This window comes from Sander lucioperca, chromosome 8, assembly GCF_008315115.2.
Source record: "Sander lucioperca isolate FBNREF2018 chromosome 8, SLUC_FBN_1.2, whole genome shotgun sequence".
NCBI classification, from domain to species: Eukaryota; Metazoa; Chordata; class Actinopteri; order Perciformes; family Percidae; genus Sander; species Sander lucioperca.
This window is the reverse complement of record NC_050180.1, coordinates 17,564,030-17,580,167: the sequence shown is the minus strand read 5'-3', so window position 1 is coordinate 17,580,167 and position 16,138 is coordinate 17,564,030. Positions and strand designations below refer to the sequence as shown.

General features: G+C 46.8%; 1 protein-coding gene across 3 annotated transcripts in view; it reads left to right on the top strand.

The window, feature by feature from the left end:
• si:dkey-4e7.3 (uncharacterized protein LOC402865 homolog) overlaps positions 1–16,138 on the top strand; it is a 30,237-nt gene that overhangs the window by 5,279 nt on the left and 8,820 nt on the right. Inside the window, exon 1 of one of the 3 annotated variants that reach the window (XM_031294255.2) lies at positions 15,119–15,318. The exons of 1 other annotated variant lie outside the window; for it this stretch is intronic. In XM_031294255.2, the coding sequence (XP_031150115.1) occupies positions 15,134–15,318 (185 nt within the window). In that variant the 5' untranslated portion in view covers positions 15,119–15,133. One more of the 3 variants, XM_031294265.2, reaches the window with a different exon arrangement.

The window sequence follows — 16,138 nt, the reverse complement described above, 5'->3', positions numbered from 1 at the left end:
TAAACACTATATACAGTATTTTAGAACATTTGGTATTTATTTGAACTCAATAGATTGCAGCCGGCCATATGATATGCATAGAAATAAAAACATATAAAAAATAAGCTCGGCCTTGGTCACCTGTTGCTGACCCGAAAAATCACTTGTTTTAACTTCTTATATACAGTCTACGGTTTTAACAGAGTGGCTCCGTCTCTGTCAGTACCAAGGGGGTAAGCGTCTCCTCGGACCGCGAACCTCCTATGGCGCCATTTTAATGCTACAAAGCGATCACCCCCGTTAGCATTCCATTGACTGCCATTCATTTTGGCGCCACTTTGACAGCGAATAACTTTACATCTGAAACGTTTAAAGACTCTATTTGTCCATTGTTTATTTCTAAAGAAACACGACAATGTATAAAAGGCTCCATTACCTTGTATCTCACGTTATGGCTCCGTAGCAGACGTTTTTGTAAAAATAGGCTAACGATTGTGTCATAACCACGCGACTTACTGTCGCATAGTAGAGGAATTACCGTATAGTACAGGAGAAGCGTGCAGGCAGTTTTGTCTCACATTAGCTGTTTAAGTGTAATTACTAATGTTAACTAGCATTTTAGTGATCAATAATTAGCCTGTGCCTATGTTATCTCCTTACATATACCTACGCTCTCCGTCTCTGCAAGATTGGGAATGATTGAGATTTCTCGTGGCACAGCTACCAGAAGACTTACAACTTTCAGACACGTTGCTCACAGCACATTTACGTCGTCTCTCTCAGTTGGAGGCTGCGCAGTAACGCTCAGTGCTCACCGGAAAAGTGCTTCTAACGGCCTTCACTGGTCTCCGTCCTTATATACAGTCTATGGTCAGTACCGATCCGTACCGCCTGTAAGATCCGTTCTGCGCATGCGCATGATTACGTAGTAGAAAACTAACAATGTCCCTGTGCGATTTGTACCACGCATGCGTTGAAACACTTTACGAACAAACATCTCAACTTTTGTATTAAATCTTTATTATACAATAGTCATACAAACAATCAAGACTTGTTGTCGGTTGTCACTGATCCAAAACCGTGTAGCGACGTCGTTGTTGTGTTGTTTATGTTAATGTTTTTACTTTTAATACTTCGTCTTGACTAATAACCATAGACTGTATATTATTAATGCGATGAAGTGTAAACGTACATAAGTGTCCTTTCGAAGACGGGATGACAGCTCTTCCAGACACCACTGCTGTATACCACTATAGTAGCTACATGCTAACGGCAGTAAACATGTCATCTAAGCTGGCAATGTCGTTAAATTCTCCCCAATTCCGGGTCACATTCCTGCTGAAACATGTCTGATTGTGTAGTGTTTGGTGCTTCGTTCCACTGCAATCTAACGTTAGCATACTTATAGCTAACTATTGTAGCTGCATGCTAACGTGACATAGCGGAGCATATATAGCTAGCTAGCTATATATGTAGCAGGACTTAGTACCATAAAAAATCACCAATAAAAGCTTCTAAACCAAATACTAAACAAATACAAATACAGTAAAGTGACCGGAATTTGGGGTGAAATGTCCAGCATTGAGCTACATAATAGTTAGCTAGGAGTATGCTGGTCTCTCACAGAGATCTCATTTGTAGCCCTGTTTTTACCTGATACTTTCATAAAAGTACAAACATATAAAGTGAGAGGTATATGCACATGATTAAACTTTATTTCAAGCATGATTAACCTGAAGCAGGACAGAGTCATGACTTAAAACACCAAAGGAAGGCTTCTAGCTCAGGCTAGCTAGCGTTAGCAAATTACCTTCAAAGTTGCAAAGAAATGATGAAACGTAAAATTTGAAGTCTTTATTTAATTTGCTACATGCTGTTGTACTGGATGGCCAGACGACCCTCCGTATATCATTAACAGATACTTTCGGCAACTCCAGCAAACACCTTGTAAACTTCATCTCTGCCATCATAACGGTCTACTGTCACTGTCTAATGTTTTCTTCCGGTAACCATAGAGATGTGCGCAAGCGTAGAACTGATCAGGCAGTGTCGTAAAACACGTTGAGTTTCTGCGCATGCATGAATTATGAACGGATCTTACAGGTGGTACGGATTAGGGATGGGCGATACCACACTTTTAGGATTCGATACAATACCAATACTTTTTCTTGCATTTTCATCGATATCGATACCGATACCGTTAATTTCTTATTGGCAATTTTTGTCAGTAAAAATATTATTACATTTAAGACAAATCACAAGACAAATACACTGTATTTGTGAGCAAGCAATTTTCAACTTCAGTAAATTCCCCTTTAAGGTGTGGAAATTATTTGGATTTTGGATAATTACTTAAACAAAATATTCAGTAACATTCCTAAAAACGTTCCTTCTCCGGGAACCATCACCTTATCGTGGTGGAGAGGTTTGTGTGTCCCTATGAACCTGAGGGCTGTGTTGTCTGGAGCTTTGTGCTCCTGGTAGGGTCTCCCAAGGCAAAGTGGTCTCAGGTGAGGGGCCAGACAAAGAATGGTTCAAAAACCCTATGAAAAAACGAGGTAGAGATGATGTGACCCTGCCCGGCCCCCGTCTGGAGCCAGGCCCAGATGGAGGGCCCGTCAGCGAGCGCCTGGTGGCCGGGTTTGCCACGGAGCCCGGCCGGGCACAGCCCGAAAAAGCTACGTGGCACCTCTCTCTCCAACCCATGGGCCCACCACCTGTGGGAGGAACCGCTGGGGTCGGGTGCGCTGCCACATGGGTGGCAGTGAAGGTCAGGGGCCTCGACAGACCAGACCCGGGCAGCAGACGCTGGCTCTGGGGACGTGGAACGTCACCTCTCTGTGGGGGAAGGAACCGGAACTTGTGCGGGAGGTGGAGCGCTACCAGTTGGATCTGGTGGGGCTTACCTCTACGCACAGTCTCGGTTCTGGAACCATACTCCTGGATAGGGGTTGGACTCTTTTCTTCTCCGGAGTTGCCCAGGGTGTGAGGCGCCGGACGGGTGTGGGGATACTCACAAGCCCCCGGCTGAGCGCCGCTACGTTGGAGTTTACCCCGGTGGACGAGAGGGTCGCCTCCCTACGCCTGCGGGTTGTGGGGGGGAAAACTCTGACTGTTGTTTGTGCGTATGCACCAAACAAGAGCTCGGAGTATTCGGCCTTCTTGGAGACCTTGAATGGAGTCCTGTATGGGGCTCCAGTAGGGGACTCCATAGTTCTGCTGGGGGACTTCAACGCGCACGTGGGCAATGATGGAGACACATGGAGAGGCGTGATTGGGAGGAACGGCCTCCCTGATCTAAACCAGAGTGGTTGTTTGTTGTTGGACTTCTGTGCTAGTCATGGATTGTCTATAACGAACACCATGTTCGAACATAGGGATGCTCATAAGTGTACTTGGTACCAGAGCACCCTAGGCCAAAGGTCAATGATCGATTTTATAATCGTTTCATCTGATCTGAGGCCGTATGTTTTGGACACTCGGGTGAAGAGAGGGGCAGAGCTGTCAACTGATCACCATCTGGTGGTGAGTTGGGTCAGAGGGTGGGGGAAGACTCTGGACAGACCTGATAAACCCAAACGGGTAGTGCGGGTGAACTGGGAACGTCTGGAGGAGGCCCCTGTCCGACAGACTTTCAACTCACACCTCCGGCGGAGCTTTTCGTGCATCCCTGTGGAGGCTGGGGGCATTGAACCCGAGTGGACAATGTTCAAAGTTTCCATTGCTGAAACTGCGGCGGGGAGCTGTGGTCTTAGGGTCTTAGGTGCCTCAAGGGGCGGCAACCCACGAACACCGTGGTGGACACCGGTGGTCAGGGAAGCCGTCCGACTGAAGAAGGAGTCTTTCTGGGATATGTTATCCCAGGGGACTCCGGAGGCAGTTGCAAGGTACCGAAGGGCCCGAAGGGCTGCAGCCTCTGCCGTGAAAGAGGCAAAGCAGCGGGTGTGGGAGAAGTTCGGAGAAGACATGGAGAAGGACTTTCGGTCGGCACCAAGGTGCTTCTGGAAAACCGTTCGCCACCTCAGGAGGGGGAAGCGGGGAACCATCCAAGCTGTGTACAGTAAGGATGGGACGCTGCTGACCTCAACTGAGGAAGTAATAGGGCGGTGGAAGGAGCACTTTGAGGAACTCCTAAATCCGACTAATACGCCCTCTATGGTAGAGGCAGAGCTGGAGGATGATGGGGGATTGTCGTCAATTTCCCTGGTGGAAGTTGCTGAGGTAGTTAAACAACTCCACAGTGGCAAAGCCCCAGGGATTGATGAGATCCGTCCAGAAATGCTTAAAGCTCTGGGTGTGGAGGGGTTGTCTTGGTTGACACGCCTCTTCAACATTGCGTGGAAGTCGGGGACGGTGCCTAAGGAGTGGCAGACCGGGGTGGTGGTTCCCCTTTTCAAAAAGGGGGACCAGAGGGTGTGTGCCAATTACAGGGGTATCACACTTCTCAGCCTCCCCGGTAAAGTCTACTCCAAGGTGCTGGAAAGGAGGGTTCGGTCGATAGTCGAACCTCAGGTTGAAGAGGAACAATGCGGATTCCGTCCTGGTCGTGGAACAACGGACCAGATCTTTACTCTCGCAAGGATCTTGGAGGGAGCCTGGGAGTATGCCCAACCGGTCTACATGTGCTTTGTGGATCTGGAGAAGGCGTATGACCGGGTCCCCCGGGAGACACTGTGGGAGGTGCTGCGGGAGTATGGGGTGAGGGGGTCCCTTCTCAGGGCCATCCAATCTCTGTACGACCAAAGCGAGAGCTGTGTCCGGGTTCTCGGCAGTAAGTCGGACTCGTTTCAGGTGAGAGTTGGCCTCCGCCAGGGCTGCGCTTTGTCACCAATCCTGTTTGTAGTATTTATGGACAGGATATCGAGGTGTAGTCGGGGTGGAGAGGGGTTGCAGTTTGGTGAGCTGGGGATCTCATCGCTGCTTTTTGCAGATGATGTGGTCCTGATGGCATCGTCGGCCTGTGACCTTCAGCACTCACTGGATCGGTTCGCAGCCGAGTGTGAAGCGGCTGGGATGAGGATCAGCACCTCTAAATCTGAGGCCATGGTTCTCAGCAGGAAACCGATGGAGTGCCTTCTCCAGGTAGGGAATGAGTCTTTACCCCAAGTGAAGGAGTTCAAGTACCTTGGAGTCTTGTTCGCGAGTGAGGGAACAATGGAGCGGGAGATTGGTCGGAGAATCGGCGCAGCGGGTGCGGTATTACACTCAATTTATCGCACCGTTGTGACGAAAAGAGAGCTGAGCCAGAAGGCAAAGCTCTCAATCTACCGGTCAGTTTTCGTTCCTACCCTCACCTATGGTCATGAAGGCTGGGTCATGACCGAAAGAACGAGATCCAGGGTACAAGCGGCCGAAATGGGTTTCCTCAGGAGGGTGGCTGGCGTCTCCCTTAGAGATAGGGTGAGAAGCTCAGTCATCCGTGAGGAGCTCGGAGTAGAGCCGCTGCTCCTTCGCGTTGAAAGGAGCCAGTTGAGGTGGTTCGGGCATCTGGTAAGGATGCCCCCTGGGCGCCTCCCTAGGGAGGTTTTCCAGGCACGTCCAGCTGGGAGGAGGCCTCGGGGAAGACCCAGGACTAGGTGGAGGGATTATATCTCCAACCTGGCCTGGGAACGCCTCGGGATCCCCCAGTCGGAGCTGGTTAATGTGGCTCGGGAAAGGGAAGTTTGGGGTCCCCTGCTGGAGCTGCTACCCCCGCGACCCGTTACCGGATAAGCGGAAGAAGATGGATGGATGGATTCCTAAAAACCAAGGCCTATTTTAATATTACTATTAATTAATTACTCTGGGCTGATATTTCCTAGGAACCTTACCAAAAAGGCTCAGGATGCTGCAAATGTTGGTAAAATATGAAAAAGGCTGGTGGATTTAAGACACAAAATAATAATTTATTGGATGAATCAAATATGAACATATCTGTCATTGTCAGTGGCTTGTTAATCTTTACATTGTTAGTTAATTTCCTATCCTGGCCTGGGACACACATTCATACGGTTTAATAAAGTACTTATTGGACTTTAACTTATCATTGCACTTACGTAGCTGTCCTCAATTTAGGTCATCCTGTACGTCTCATCTGCATTTTTTCCTGCATCCACCGTGTGCGTTTGTGTGTGTGTCTGTGTTTGTGTGTGATTGTGTGTGCACGTCAGTCGCAGGGGAAACGGAGCAGCCCCGCCCGCTGCAGAGAGCTGACAATTTGAAACAGCAGCGCTGACTTTAGAGTGAAAAAACGTTACAGCGTACATTTATGTTAAAATGTATACATGTTGGCAGGACGGTCTGAAATGTTTTGCACGGTCTTTCGCTGTATGTTTTGTTGGTAAATGTGAGATGTTCGAGTCACACACACGTCTCGTCTTCATATCAGAAACTAGGAAATTAATTTTACCCGTTCTCACTCCCGCTTGGTCAGTGGCTGCACATGGGACTGCTGGGATTGTGTGAGTAATGAAAATGCGATAGGGGGCCCCGGCTGTCAATCAGTGTCTTCCAGTGATGCGGGCCCCTGATTGGACCAGGCGCGTAAGCAACCGTGTACCCTTCTTACGGTACAGATCCATATGTCCGACACGACTGAAGCGTGGTGTCGCGACGTCATAGATCAATGGTTGATGCTCCACGCCCCTGACCGGCAGCTGATTGGACGAACGCGTGTCGTGGGTTTGGCTTCTCGAGAATTTCAACAGAGTGTCATGACGGCTCGTTGAGAAAACGATCTCGTATTTTACGAAAATAGTTCACCGAAACGTGTTTCTGAAAACATTTTAAGTGAGAAATAGGCCATGCAGTTGCTGAATCTGTCTTTATTTCAGATCGACAAAGGTCAGTTTAAAAGATTTTCGTCTACTTCTACTGGATAGTCGCATCGCGTTCACCAGATTCATTTGCATAAAGATGGGCATCGGCGAGCTTCTTGACGCGCAACATTTTCTCAAATGCAGCACCGCCTCAACGTCACCCATAGGAATAGAGTGGAGCGCGGCACGACAGAAGGCCCAGCGCCTCACACCCTGGGCAACTCCGGAGAAGAAAAGAGTCCAACCCCTATCCAGGAGTATGGTTCCAGAACCGAGACTGTGCGTAGAGGTAAGCCCCACCAGATCCAACTGGTAGCGCTCCACCTCCCGCACAAGTTCCGGCTCCTTCCCCCACAGAGAGGTAACGTTCCACGTCCCCAGAGCCAGCGTCTGCTGCCCGGGTCTGGTCCGTCGAGGTCCCTGACCTTCACTGCCACCCATGTGGCAGCGCACCCGACCCCAGCGGTTCCTCCCACAGGTGGTGGGCCCATGGGTTGGAGAGAGAAGTGCCACGTAGCTGTGCCCGGCCGGGCTCCGTGGCAAACCCGGCCACCAGGCGCTCGCTGACGGGCCCTCCATCTGGGCCTGGCTCCAGACGGGGGCCCCAGGCTTCCTCCGGGCAGGGTCACTCCATCTCTACCTCGTTTTTTCATAGGGTTTTTGAACCATTCTTTGTCTGGCCCCTCCCCTGAGACCACTTTGCCTTGGGAGACCCTACCAGGAGCACAAAGCTCCAGACAACACAGCCCTCAGGTTCATAGGGACACACAAACCTCTCCACCACGATAAGGTGATGGTTCCAGGAGAGGCTGGTCCCACTTTGTCAAAAAAAAATTAATTATAACTATCTCGTGGCCTCAAGATAGTAACTCATGGCCTCAAGATAGTATCTCGTGGCCTCAAGATAGTATCTCGTGGCCTCAAGATAGCTATCTCGTGGCCTCAAGATAGTAACTCGTGGCCTCAAGATAGTAACTCGTGGCCTCAAGATAGTATCTCGTGGCCTCAAGATAGTATCTCGTGGCCTCAAGATAGTATCTCGTGGCCTCAAGATAGTAACTCATGGCCTCAAGATAGTATCTCGTGGCCTCAAGATAGTATCTCGTGGCCTCAAGATAGCTATCTCGTGGCCTCAAGATAGTAACTCGTGGCCTCAAGATAAGTGTATATAAAAGGAGAATGCACAATGGAGCAGCTTTTCTCCCCAAAGCAGAGAGTGCATCAAGACATTTAAAGGAATATAAATAATAATAGAAGTTGGTAAATAAACATGTATATACATGTAAAAAGTATAAATATAGGCTATAAAATATGAAGAAGAATTATAAAGGACTATGGATATGCAGTCTCATGGCAGTTTGTGTAAATGCCACGTTATTTTCTCGGGGAAAGGACGCCGGGAGACGGCTGGGAAACGGCCCCGCTGGGGACGCGCCACAATAACGGGATGGCGGAGGTTGGGTTTGGAGAAACATAACGGGGAAAGGGCGCCTTACGCGCCGGGAGACGGCCGCGGGGGACCCGCCACAATAACGGGATGGCGGAGGTTGGGTTTAGGAGAAACATAACGGGGAAAGGGCGCCTTACGCGCCAGGAGACGGCCGCGGGGGACGCGCCACAATAACGGGATGGCGGAGGTTGGGTTTTAGGAGAAACTCTCTGCACTCTCTGCTTTGGGGAGAAAAGCTCCATTGTGCATTCTCCTTTTATATACACTTATCTTGAGGCCACGAGATATGTATCTTGAGGCCACGAGATAGTTATAATAAATGTTTTGGACAAAGTGGGACCAGGGGGGCTCCGTATATTCTCAACGAGCCGCCATGACACTCTGTTGAAATTCTCGAGAAGCCAAACCCACGACACGCGTTCGTCCAATCAACTGCCGGTCAGGGGCGTGGAGCATCAACCATGGATCTATGACGTCGCGACACCACGCTTCAGTCGTGTCGGACATATGGATCTGTACCGTTACCGATAGTTACGAGTCTGAATCACTCAATTCTCATTGGCACCCGCCAATGTGGCAGGTAGATTGACAGTTTCACCCGCCAATCACAAAAGTTACCCGCATTTGGCGGGTGGGCGGGTGCCAATTTCATGCCCTGCTTACGCTTCTCTGGTTTTTCCTCCGACTCACTGGCCTTGGCTGTCCGTGCGTTCACGGACATCGGAAAAACGTTTTTCCGAGTGAAAACGTCATCATTCACATCCCTTCCTGTCGGAATCAGAGGTGGGAAACTCGGGCCAGATTTTGCTAACCGAGTTTCCCAGTTGGTGACGCGTTGTTGACAACTGACGTTTGATGTAGGCGACTTTGGTTCACTGAACATATTTCAATGACAATAAACTGTTTATTGTGGACAAATGCCTCTGCTGAGAAACATACACAGACATAACATGTTTCAAATTATTCATAAATAGGCCTATGTATAAAAAAAAAAAAACACATTATCCGTGTCCTTTCCTGTTCGTTGTCCTGCAGATAACACAAACACCTGACGATGTGCTGTTTGTATGCTCGCATAAGAAAACAGCAGCAAATTATTGTAGCCTCCATGTTTTCACCAGGTTTTCACGTACCTGATGCTCTAGGCTACGCCAAACATTTGGTGGCAGTCATGCAACAAGTTGTTATGCCAAACGCCAATATAACAGAAGAAGAAGAACACGCATCCCGACCATAGACTGTCTATATTAGTGGACAGCGCATCCGGTTCAGCAAAATGCGGCAAATGCGGAAGTGCCTTAAACCTGCATTCTATCCAACCCCCAGGAAGAGCGCCGAGTCTAAAAGCCACCATGGGCTTAGCGGATAACGGTGGTACTGCACCCCATGGCCCAGAAAGCCTTTTCACATAGACTTTGCATGGCGAAAGAAACATCTATATTTCAGCAGATAATTTGTTTCTGGGTATATCAACTTACCACCCCGAACACTGAAAGGGTCCTTGTTTAAAACGTTACGTTACATTTTTAACATTCACTAGAAGCAAATCCAGAATTATTAAATTTGACATGATGAACGCGCATAGTGGACGCGAGCAGAGCCGCGGGACTGCGCCCGCCCGCTCACATGACTGTTCTCCTGAGCTCATGTAGCTAGCTGTAATAATCATGGATGTATTAAGAGAACTGGATACAGTGTTCGGCGGGAAGCCCCGTTTGAGTTGTTGCACCTTAGCATTTTCATTTTATGACACTTTATTCCTCCTCACATGATCATTTTATAAAATATGATGCAATGTTGTAAATTAAACACAATGAGCTGTCAGGAAGGAGGATCAGAACTCAGGCGCAGACTGGAGTAGGTGGTAAGGAATTTTATTTTATTGAAGCTGTAAGTGTGGGCCTGCAGTGGGGGTGCTGGGTCCGAAGATGGCCGGACTGGCAGAGAGGGTGCTGGGTCCGAAGATGGCCGGACTGGCAGAGAGGGTGCTGGGCTGTGTTCCTAAGTGGGGCTGCAGACTTGATGTTCCAGTGCGTGGCGTGGCTATTGGCAGCAAGGTGGGTTATTTCTGAGAACAGAGATCTTCCAGTTAGTAACGTGAGGGAGCGGAGCAGACAGGTAAGTACAAAAAACAAGAAACTAGATTAGATACAAATCTCGAAGGCTGGTGAAAAAGCATACTCAGTGGTAAGCAACAATCGGGCAGGGAGAGGAAAGTCCGACTGGCATTTGAAGGCAGGTGATGGAGCAGGATGAGCAGCAGGTGCGCTGATTGGAGTTGGTACCAGGTGTGGGGAGAATCAACAGGGGGGGGCGTGTCCTCACTCTGTGGAAAATGTAAGCGGGAACAGAAACACACACAGACAGACAAAAAGAACAAAAATTTTTTTTGTATTTTAATTTGTATTTTATATTGATGTTTTTACCATGCTTTTACGATCTTAACTGTAGTTAATTTTGCTCCAAATGTGAAGTGCATTACAAATAAAATATATTATTAAATCTACTATTAAGTCTCCTCGGGACTCAGGACCCACTCCACCTGTGATCCATTGATCAAAAGAACTGCAGGGGGTACGTGACATTTTCTGCAAAATGTTTTTCAGTTACAAGACTGTAGTTAATTCTACTTTTTTTTCTCCAAGTCTGTCGCTTTTTTTTTAAGGTTTTGTCGTTTGTTTTGACCTATTCTTGCCTTTCTTCCTTACTTTTTTCTTCTGTCTTTTTTTCTTCAAAGTTATTTTTTAAAGATCATTTTTTGGGGCATTTTCAGCCTTTATTTCTACAGGACAGATGAAGACATGAAAGGGGAGAGAGAGGGGGGAATGACATGCAGCAAAGGTCTGCAGGTCAGAGTCGAACCCAGGCCCGCCACGTCGAGGAGTAAACCTCTATATATGGGCGCCCGCTCTACCAACTGAGCTATCCGGGCGCCCTTCTTCAAAGTTTTTTTCTGCTTTTTTCAAAGTTTTTGTCACTTTTTTCAACCTATTCTTGCCTTATTTTCTTCTTTCTACTGTCTTTTAGGGTCTAACCCTAACCCTAACCCTAAGGAATCTGCCAGCACCTAACCGAAGCTAAATTAGGATATGTGTTGGGCTACCCTTGGTTAAATTAGGCTAGGTTAGGATGAATTAGATTGGGTCAGGTGGCGTTAAGTTAGGACACTGTTATTTGCACAATGCTTTTTGACTCTAGGGTGTTATCAAGTGGTTGCAAGGATATTTGATGGTGGTTGCTAATGTTATAAAAGAATATTTTACTTTTCTTTACTTCAGTTTTGTCAAATCTGAAATGTTTTCCGTTTCACTCAATTACCTCTCTCTATTTGGTGCCATTTTTCTGATTGCTCTCCTATTCTCTTAAATGATATATGTTAGCAAGTCCGAGTTTGCGTGACCTGACTGGCATTGGCCCGTAGCGAAGATTTAACATATCTGGGCTTTCTGAGTTGTGGCATAACTCAGAGATAGTCTCCATCTTCTTCATATCTATTTTTTCCTCTCTACCTTCAGTCTTTGCTTCCTCACTTCCATCTCCAACTTAAATACTTGTCTGCGATATGAAACGGCCAGCTCATTCCTTCGGTCAAGCAGCTCTTTTTGGATCTTGGCCATTGTCTCTGGATTTCTGAGGTGACCTGTAACCAACAGCATATATGAAAGGTTAAGTCTGTAGTCCAGTTGTACACTCGCACCCCTCCCAAAAGGAAATAGTCAACAGATTTGTTTTGTTGCAAGTTGTTAAAAATATATGTTGGCCTGGCGCCATAAGTGAGATAAGAGCTATCTTAGCTTAACTGAGTATGTTTCCTCTGTTCTCCATGATAATTAAATAAGATACATAAATTAACTCATGAAAGGGATATGTGCCCACTGTAAGATAAAAATAAATTGAAAAATTGACAAAATGTAAGTTTACTTTCTTACCATGAACCTGGAGGTAGCACGCATCCTCACAGGTTGATTGGATTTCCCTGGCACTGCGGTCTACCTTCCATTCGAGCCACCAAATGTATATTCTTGAAAGCAGACCAAACGTTTTCCTCTCCTTCTTTATCTTCATCTTTTCACACCTCAAATCAGAATAACGCTGCTTTTGTATCTCAACGAGCTCCCTCTCCTTTCTCGCACTCAGGCTATTAGCCCTTCTTTCTTGCTGACTCCATGTGGTAGAAGGCTCGTCGTCTTCAGAAGATGAAAATGTAGAGGAAGGGCTGTCACCACTTCCGTCCTGCCTCAAGGTGTTTGAAGGGTTGACAACTCCACGAGACAAAGGTCTCTCACCCCTTCGTACGTGCTCCCACCAGATGCTAGGGTGGTCAATGTCAATGCAGGGCAGATGGTTCTCACCAATTCCTCCATCCTGCCTAAAGGTGGTAGAAAGGTTGAAGTCTACGAAGTACAAATTACTTTGTTGTTGCTGCCTCCTTGTGGTAGAAGGCTCGTCGTCTTCAGAAAATGAAGACGAAGGGCTCTCAGCCCTTTTTTCTTGCTGCCGCCTTGGAGTAGAAGGCTGGTCGTCTTCCAGCAGGAGGCGACACGTGCGGTTGCAAAAAGGAGGTCGGTTTCTATAGAAGTGTATGGTGAAATGATCCACTTCTCACTTGATTTATTACCTCAGTAAACATTACAATTAAGAGTTTATGGTCTCAATCGCTAGTTTTAAGTCTTCTGCAACACAGAATGATGTTCATTTTTTGAATTATGGTCTCGTTGATTTTAAAATTGGCGATAAAGCAGGGGGTGTTTTAGGGCGTGGCTATGATGTGATTGACAGTTCGCGGCTTATCAATCATGACAGAGGTTTAGCAAAGTTTATTCATGGCACGTAAACTTTATTTTGGGGGTTGACCAGGTTTCATCTTCGTGACTGTGACACTTGGTCGCCTAATAATGTCTTGTTCAACGTTCGGTTGTACGACAAGACACTCAAAGTCGGCAGTTCAGTTTTTCTGGTAAGTAACGTTACATTTTGTAATTGTCTAAAATATTCACTAACGTTAAACATTGTTTTCGTTGTTCCCTATCGTTTACATGCTTAGCTAAATAAATGATAGATGTATTTAGCTAGACAACCAAGGAGATTTAATAATTATGTTGTGCTACTAGCTAGCTACCTACTAACTAGCGCTAGCTAGCAGTTAGCCTGCAGTTTCGTGAACAGAGCTCATCCATGGCTTCAGCTCTCATCCACGTTACAAGCTTTACAGCATACAGCCCTCGGATGTATTATAAGAGAACCAAGGCGATGTAATCACTATGTCTGTAGTAACGTTATGTAGGCATATAGCTAGCTATGTATAGATCTTAATACAGCCATGCTAGCTACCCCTGATGTTAACAACTAGCTAGCTAGCCGATAGCCCGCCAGTTTGGGAAACGCTAATGACGTTACATCCACGTAGCTAACAGGCTTTACAGCAGCTACATACATCCCTGGGATGTATCATGACTTCATAAGATAATACCATGGACGTATTCATAGAACACATGGTGAATTACAATCATTAGCTATATCCATTATTACAGCTAGCTACATGAGCTCGGGAGAACAGTCATGTGAGCGGGCGGGCGCAGTCCTGCGGCTCTGCTCGCGTCCACTATGCGCGTTCATCATGCCAAATTTAATAATTCTGGATTCGCTTCTAGTGAACGTTAAAAATGTTAAAAACGTAACGTTTTAAACAAGGACCCTTTCAGTGTTCGGGCTGGTAAGTTGATATACCCAGAAACAAATTATCCGCTGAAATATAGACGTTTCTTTCGCCATGCAAAGTCTATGTGAAAAGTCTTTCTGGGCCATGGTGCAGTACCACCGTTATCTGCTAAGCCCATGGTGGCTTTTAGACTCGGCGCTCTTCCTGGGGGCTTGGGTGGCATGTGTCGGTACACGATCCGTTCTGCCTGCCCGATCCGTTCTGCACATGCGCAAAATGTTCGCGCATGCGCGGTTGTACGAGGATTTACGACACTGCACGATCTGTTCCACGCTTCCGGTCGACAGCCAAGCTAATGTTAGTTTCGCTAACAGGTAATTCGGCTAACCGCTAGCTGACAGCTAGATTCAGTCTAAAATAACGTTAACTCAACTGCCGTTAGCCTCCACAGGCAAGCTAACGTTAGTTTAGCTAACAGCTAATTCGGCTAACTGCTAGCTGAGACAGCATGTAATAACTTTAAAAGACCCTCAAAATAAAACTTGAAAATAAACGTTGACATATATAACAAACACCTAACATATATAACAGCTGTTACGTCAGTTCTACTTTACTTGTGCTCATTTAAAATACAATCACTCAATACTTGTCTTTATTGTTATTACTGTGAAGTCTTAATTTAGCTGTAGCCTGCTTTTCCCATTACGTTTGAGTTAACGTTATTTTAGACTGAATCTAGCTGTCAGCTAGCGGTTAGCCGAATTAGCTGTTAGCTAAACTAACGTTAGCCATAGGCTAGCGTGGAACAGATCGTGCAGGTCGTATGGATACGTAAAACAGTATTATCTTGCGCATGTGCAGAACGGATCGTGTACCGACAGCATAAACGCGCCATCAGTCTCTGTCGGCTGTGTCGCACGTTGACGCTCATTCGCTCGTCTCCTGTCACGTGACATGGGCCAGCTCAATACGCCGCCAGGTACAGGGGTGTCCCGGCACATAGTCATTTAAGTAAGTAATCTAAAACAGCTGAAAGTGATGCATACACCCCCAATTATTATTTTTTAGTTTATATCGATATTTCTTTAAGGAAATCAATGCCAAATGAGTAGCGTGAGTATATCGATCTATCGATACCACAGGATCGATACGCCCATCCCTAGTACGGATCGGGTACTGACTCTCCTTCGCTGGGGCTCACGCTAGCTGCATTTGGGCTGGGGGTTGGGTTCTACTTATATACAGTCTATGGTTGGGTTAGCAGCAGCAACAAGTGTCGTGTTAGCATGTGTTGATGTGAGGTGCTTCATAAGATTCGAGTTGCTTGAGGCAGACGTGGAAAAGGCGCTCACCGGAAAAGTGCTTCTAATATCCTTCACTGGTCTCCGTCCAGAGCAACGGGATCTGTTGGTCCATTTTATTTACAGTCTATGGTAAGAGCTCGCTGGATCGTCCCCTGCTCTCAGGTTTCCATCTGTCTGCATGGCGGGGATAATCCGATGTTTTGTAAAACCACGCCACGTTTTAAGCAGCTCTGTGCGGAGGTGAGGCGAGGCTTTTACTATGACCTAAAAACTGAAGAAATGTTTGAGTTTCTCAGAGACACAGCTTTGCTACTTTTCATATTTCTTTCTGATAGCTTTTATGTGAGCTTGTTGTGTTTTTGTGAGTGAATCAGGCTACATTTTCAGGCTCAGGAATGCAGAAATGTGACGTATTTAAAACGCTCCCAGTGTTCAGCAGTGGTGGAATGTAACGAAGTATACAGAGGATACATAATGGTTCTATATAGGTTATGTAAAAATGTACTTGGCAAATAACGAATAGCCTATATTATTATATTATAAGTAGCCTACATTTACTCAAATACGGTCAAATCTTGAGGTACTTGTACTTAGTATTTCCATACTTTTACGGTATAGGGTAAATAATTTTTTCAAAAAGGGGGACCAGAGGATGTGTGCCAATTACAGGAGTATCACACTTCTCAGCCTCCCCGGTAAAGTCTACTCCAAGGTGCTGGAAAGGAGGGTTCGGTCGATAGTCGAACCTCAGGTTGAAGAGGAACAATGCGGATTCCGTCCTGGTCGTGGAACAACGGACCAGATCTTTACTCTCGCAAGGATCCTGGAGGGAGCCTGGGAGTATGCCCATCCGGTCTACATGTGCTTTGTGGATCTGGAGAAGGCGTATGACCGGGTCCCCCAGGAGACACTGTGGGAGGTGCTGCGGGAGTATGGGGTGAGGGGGTCC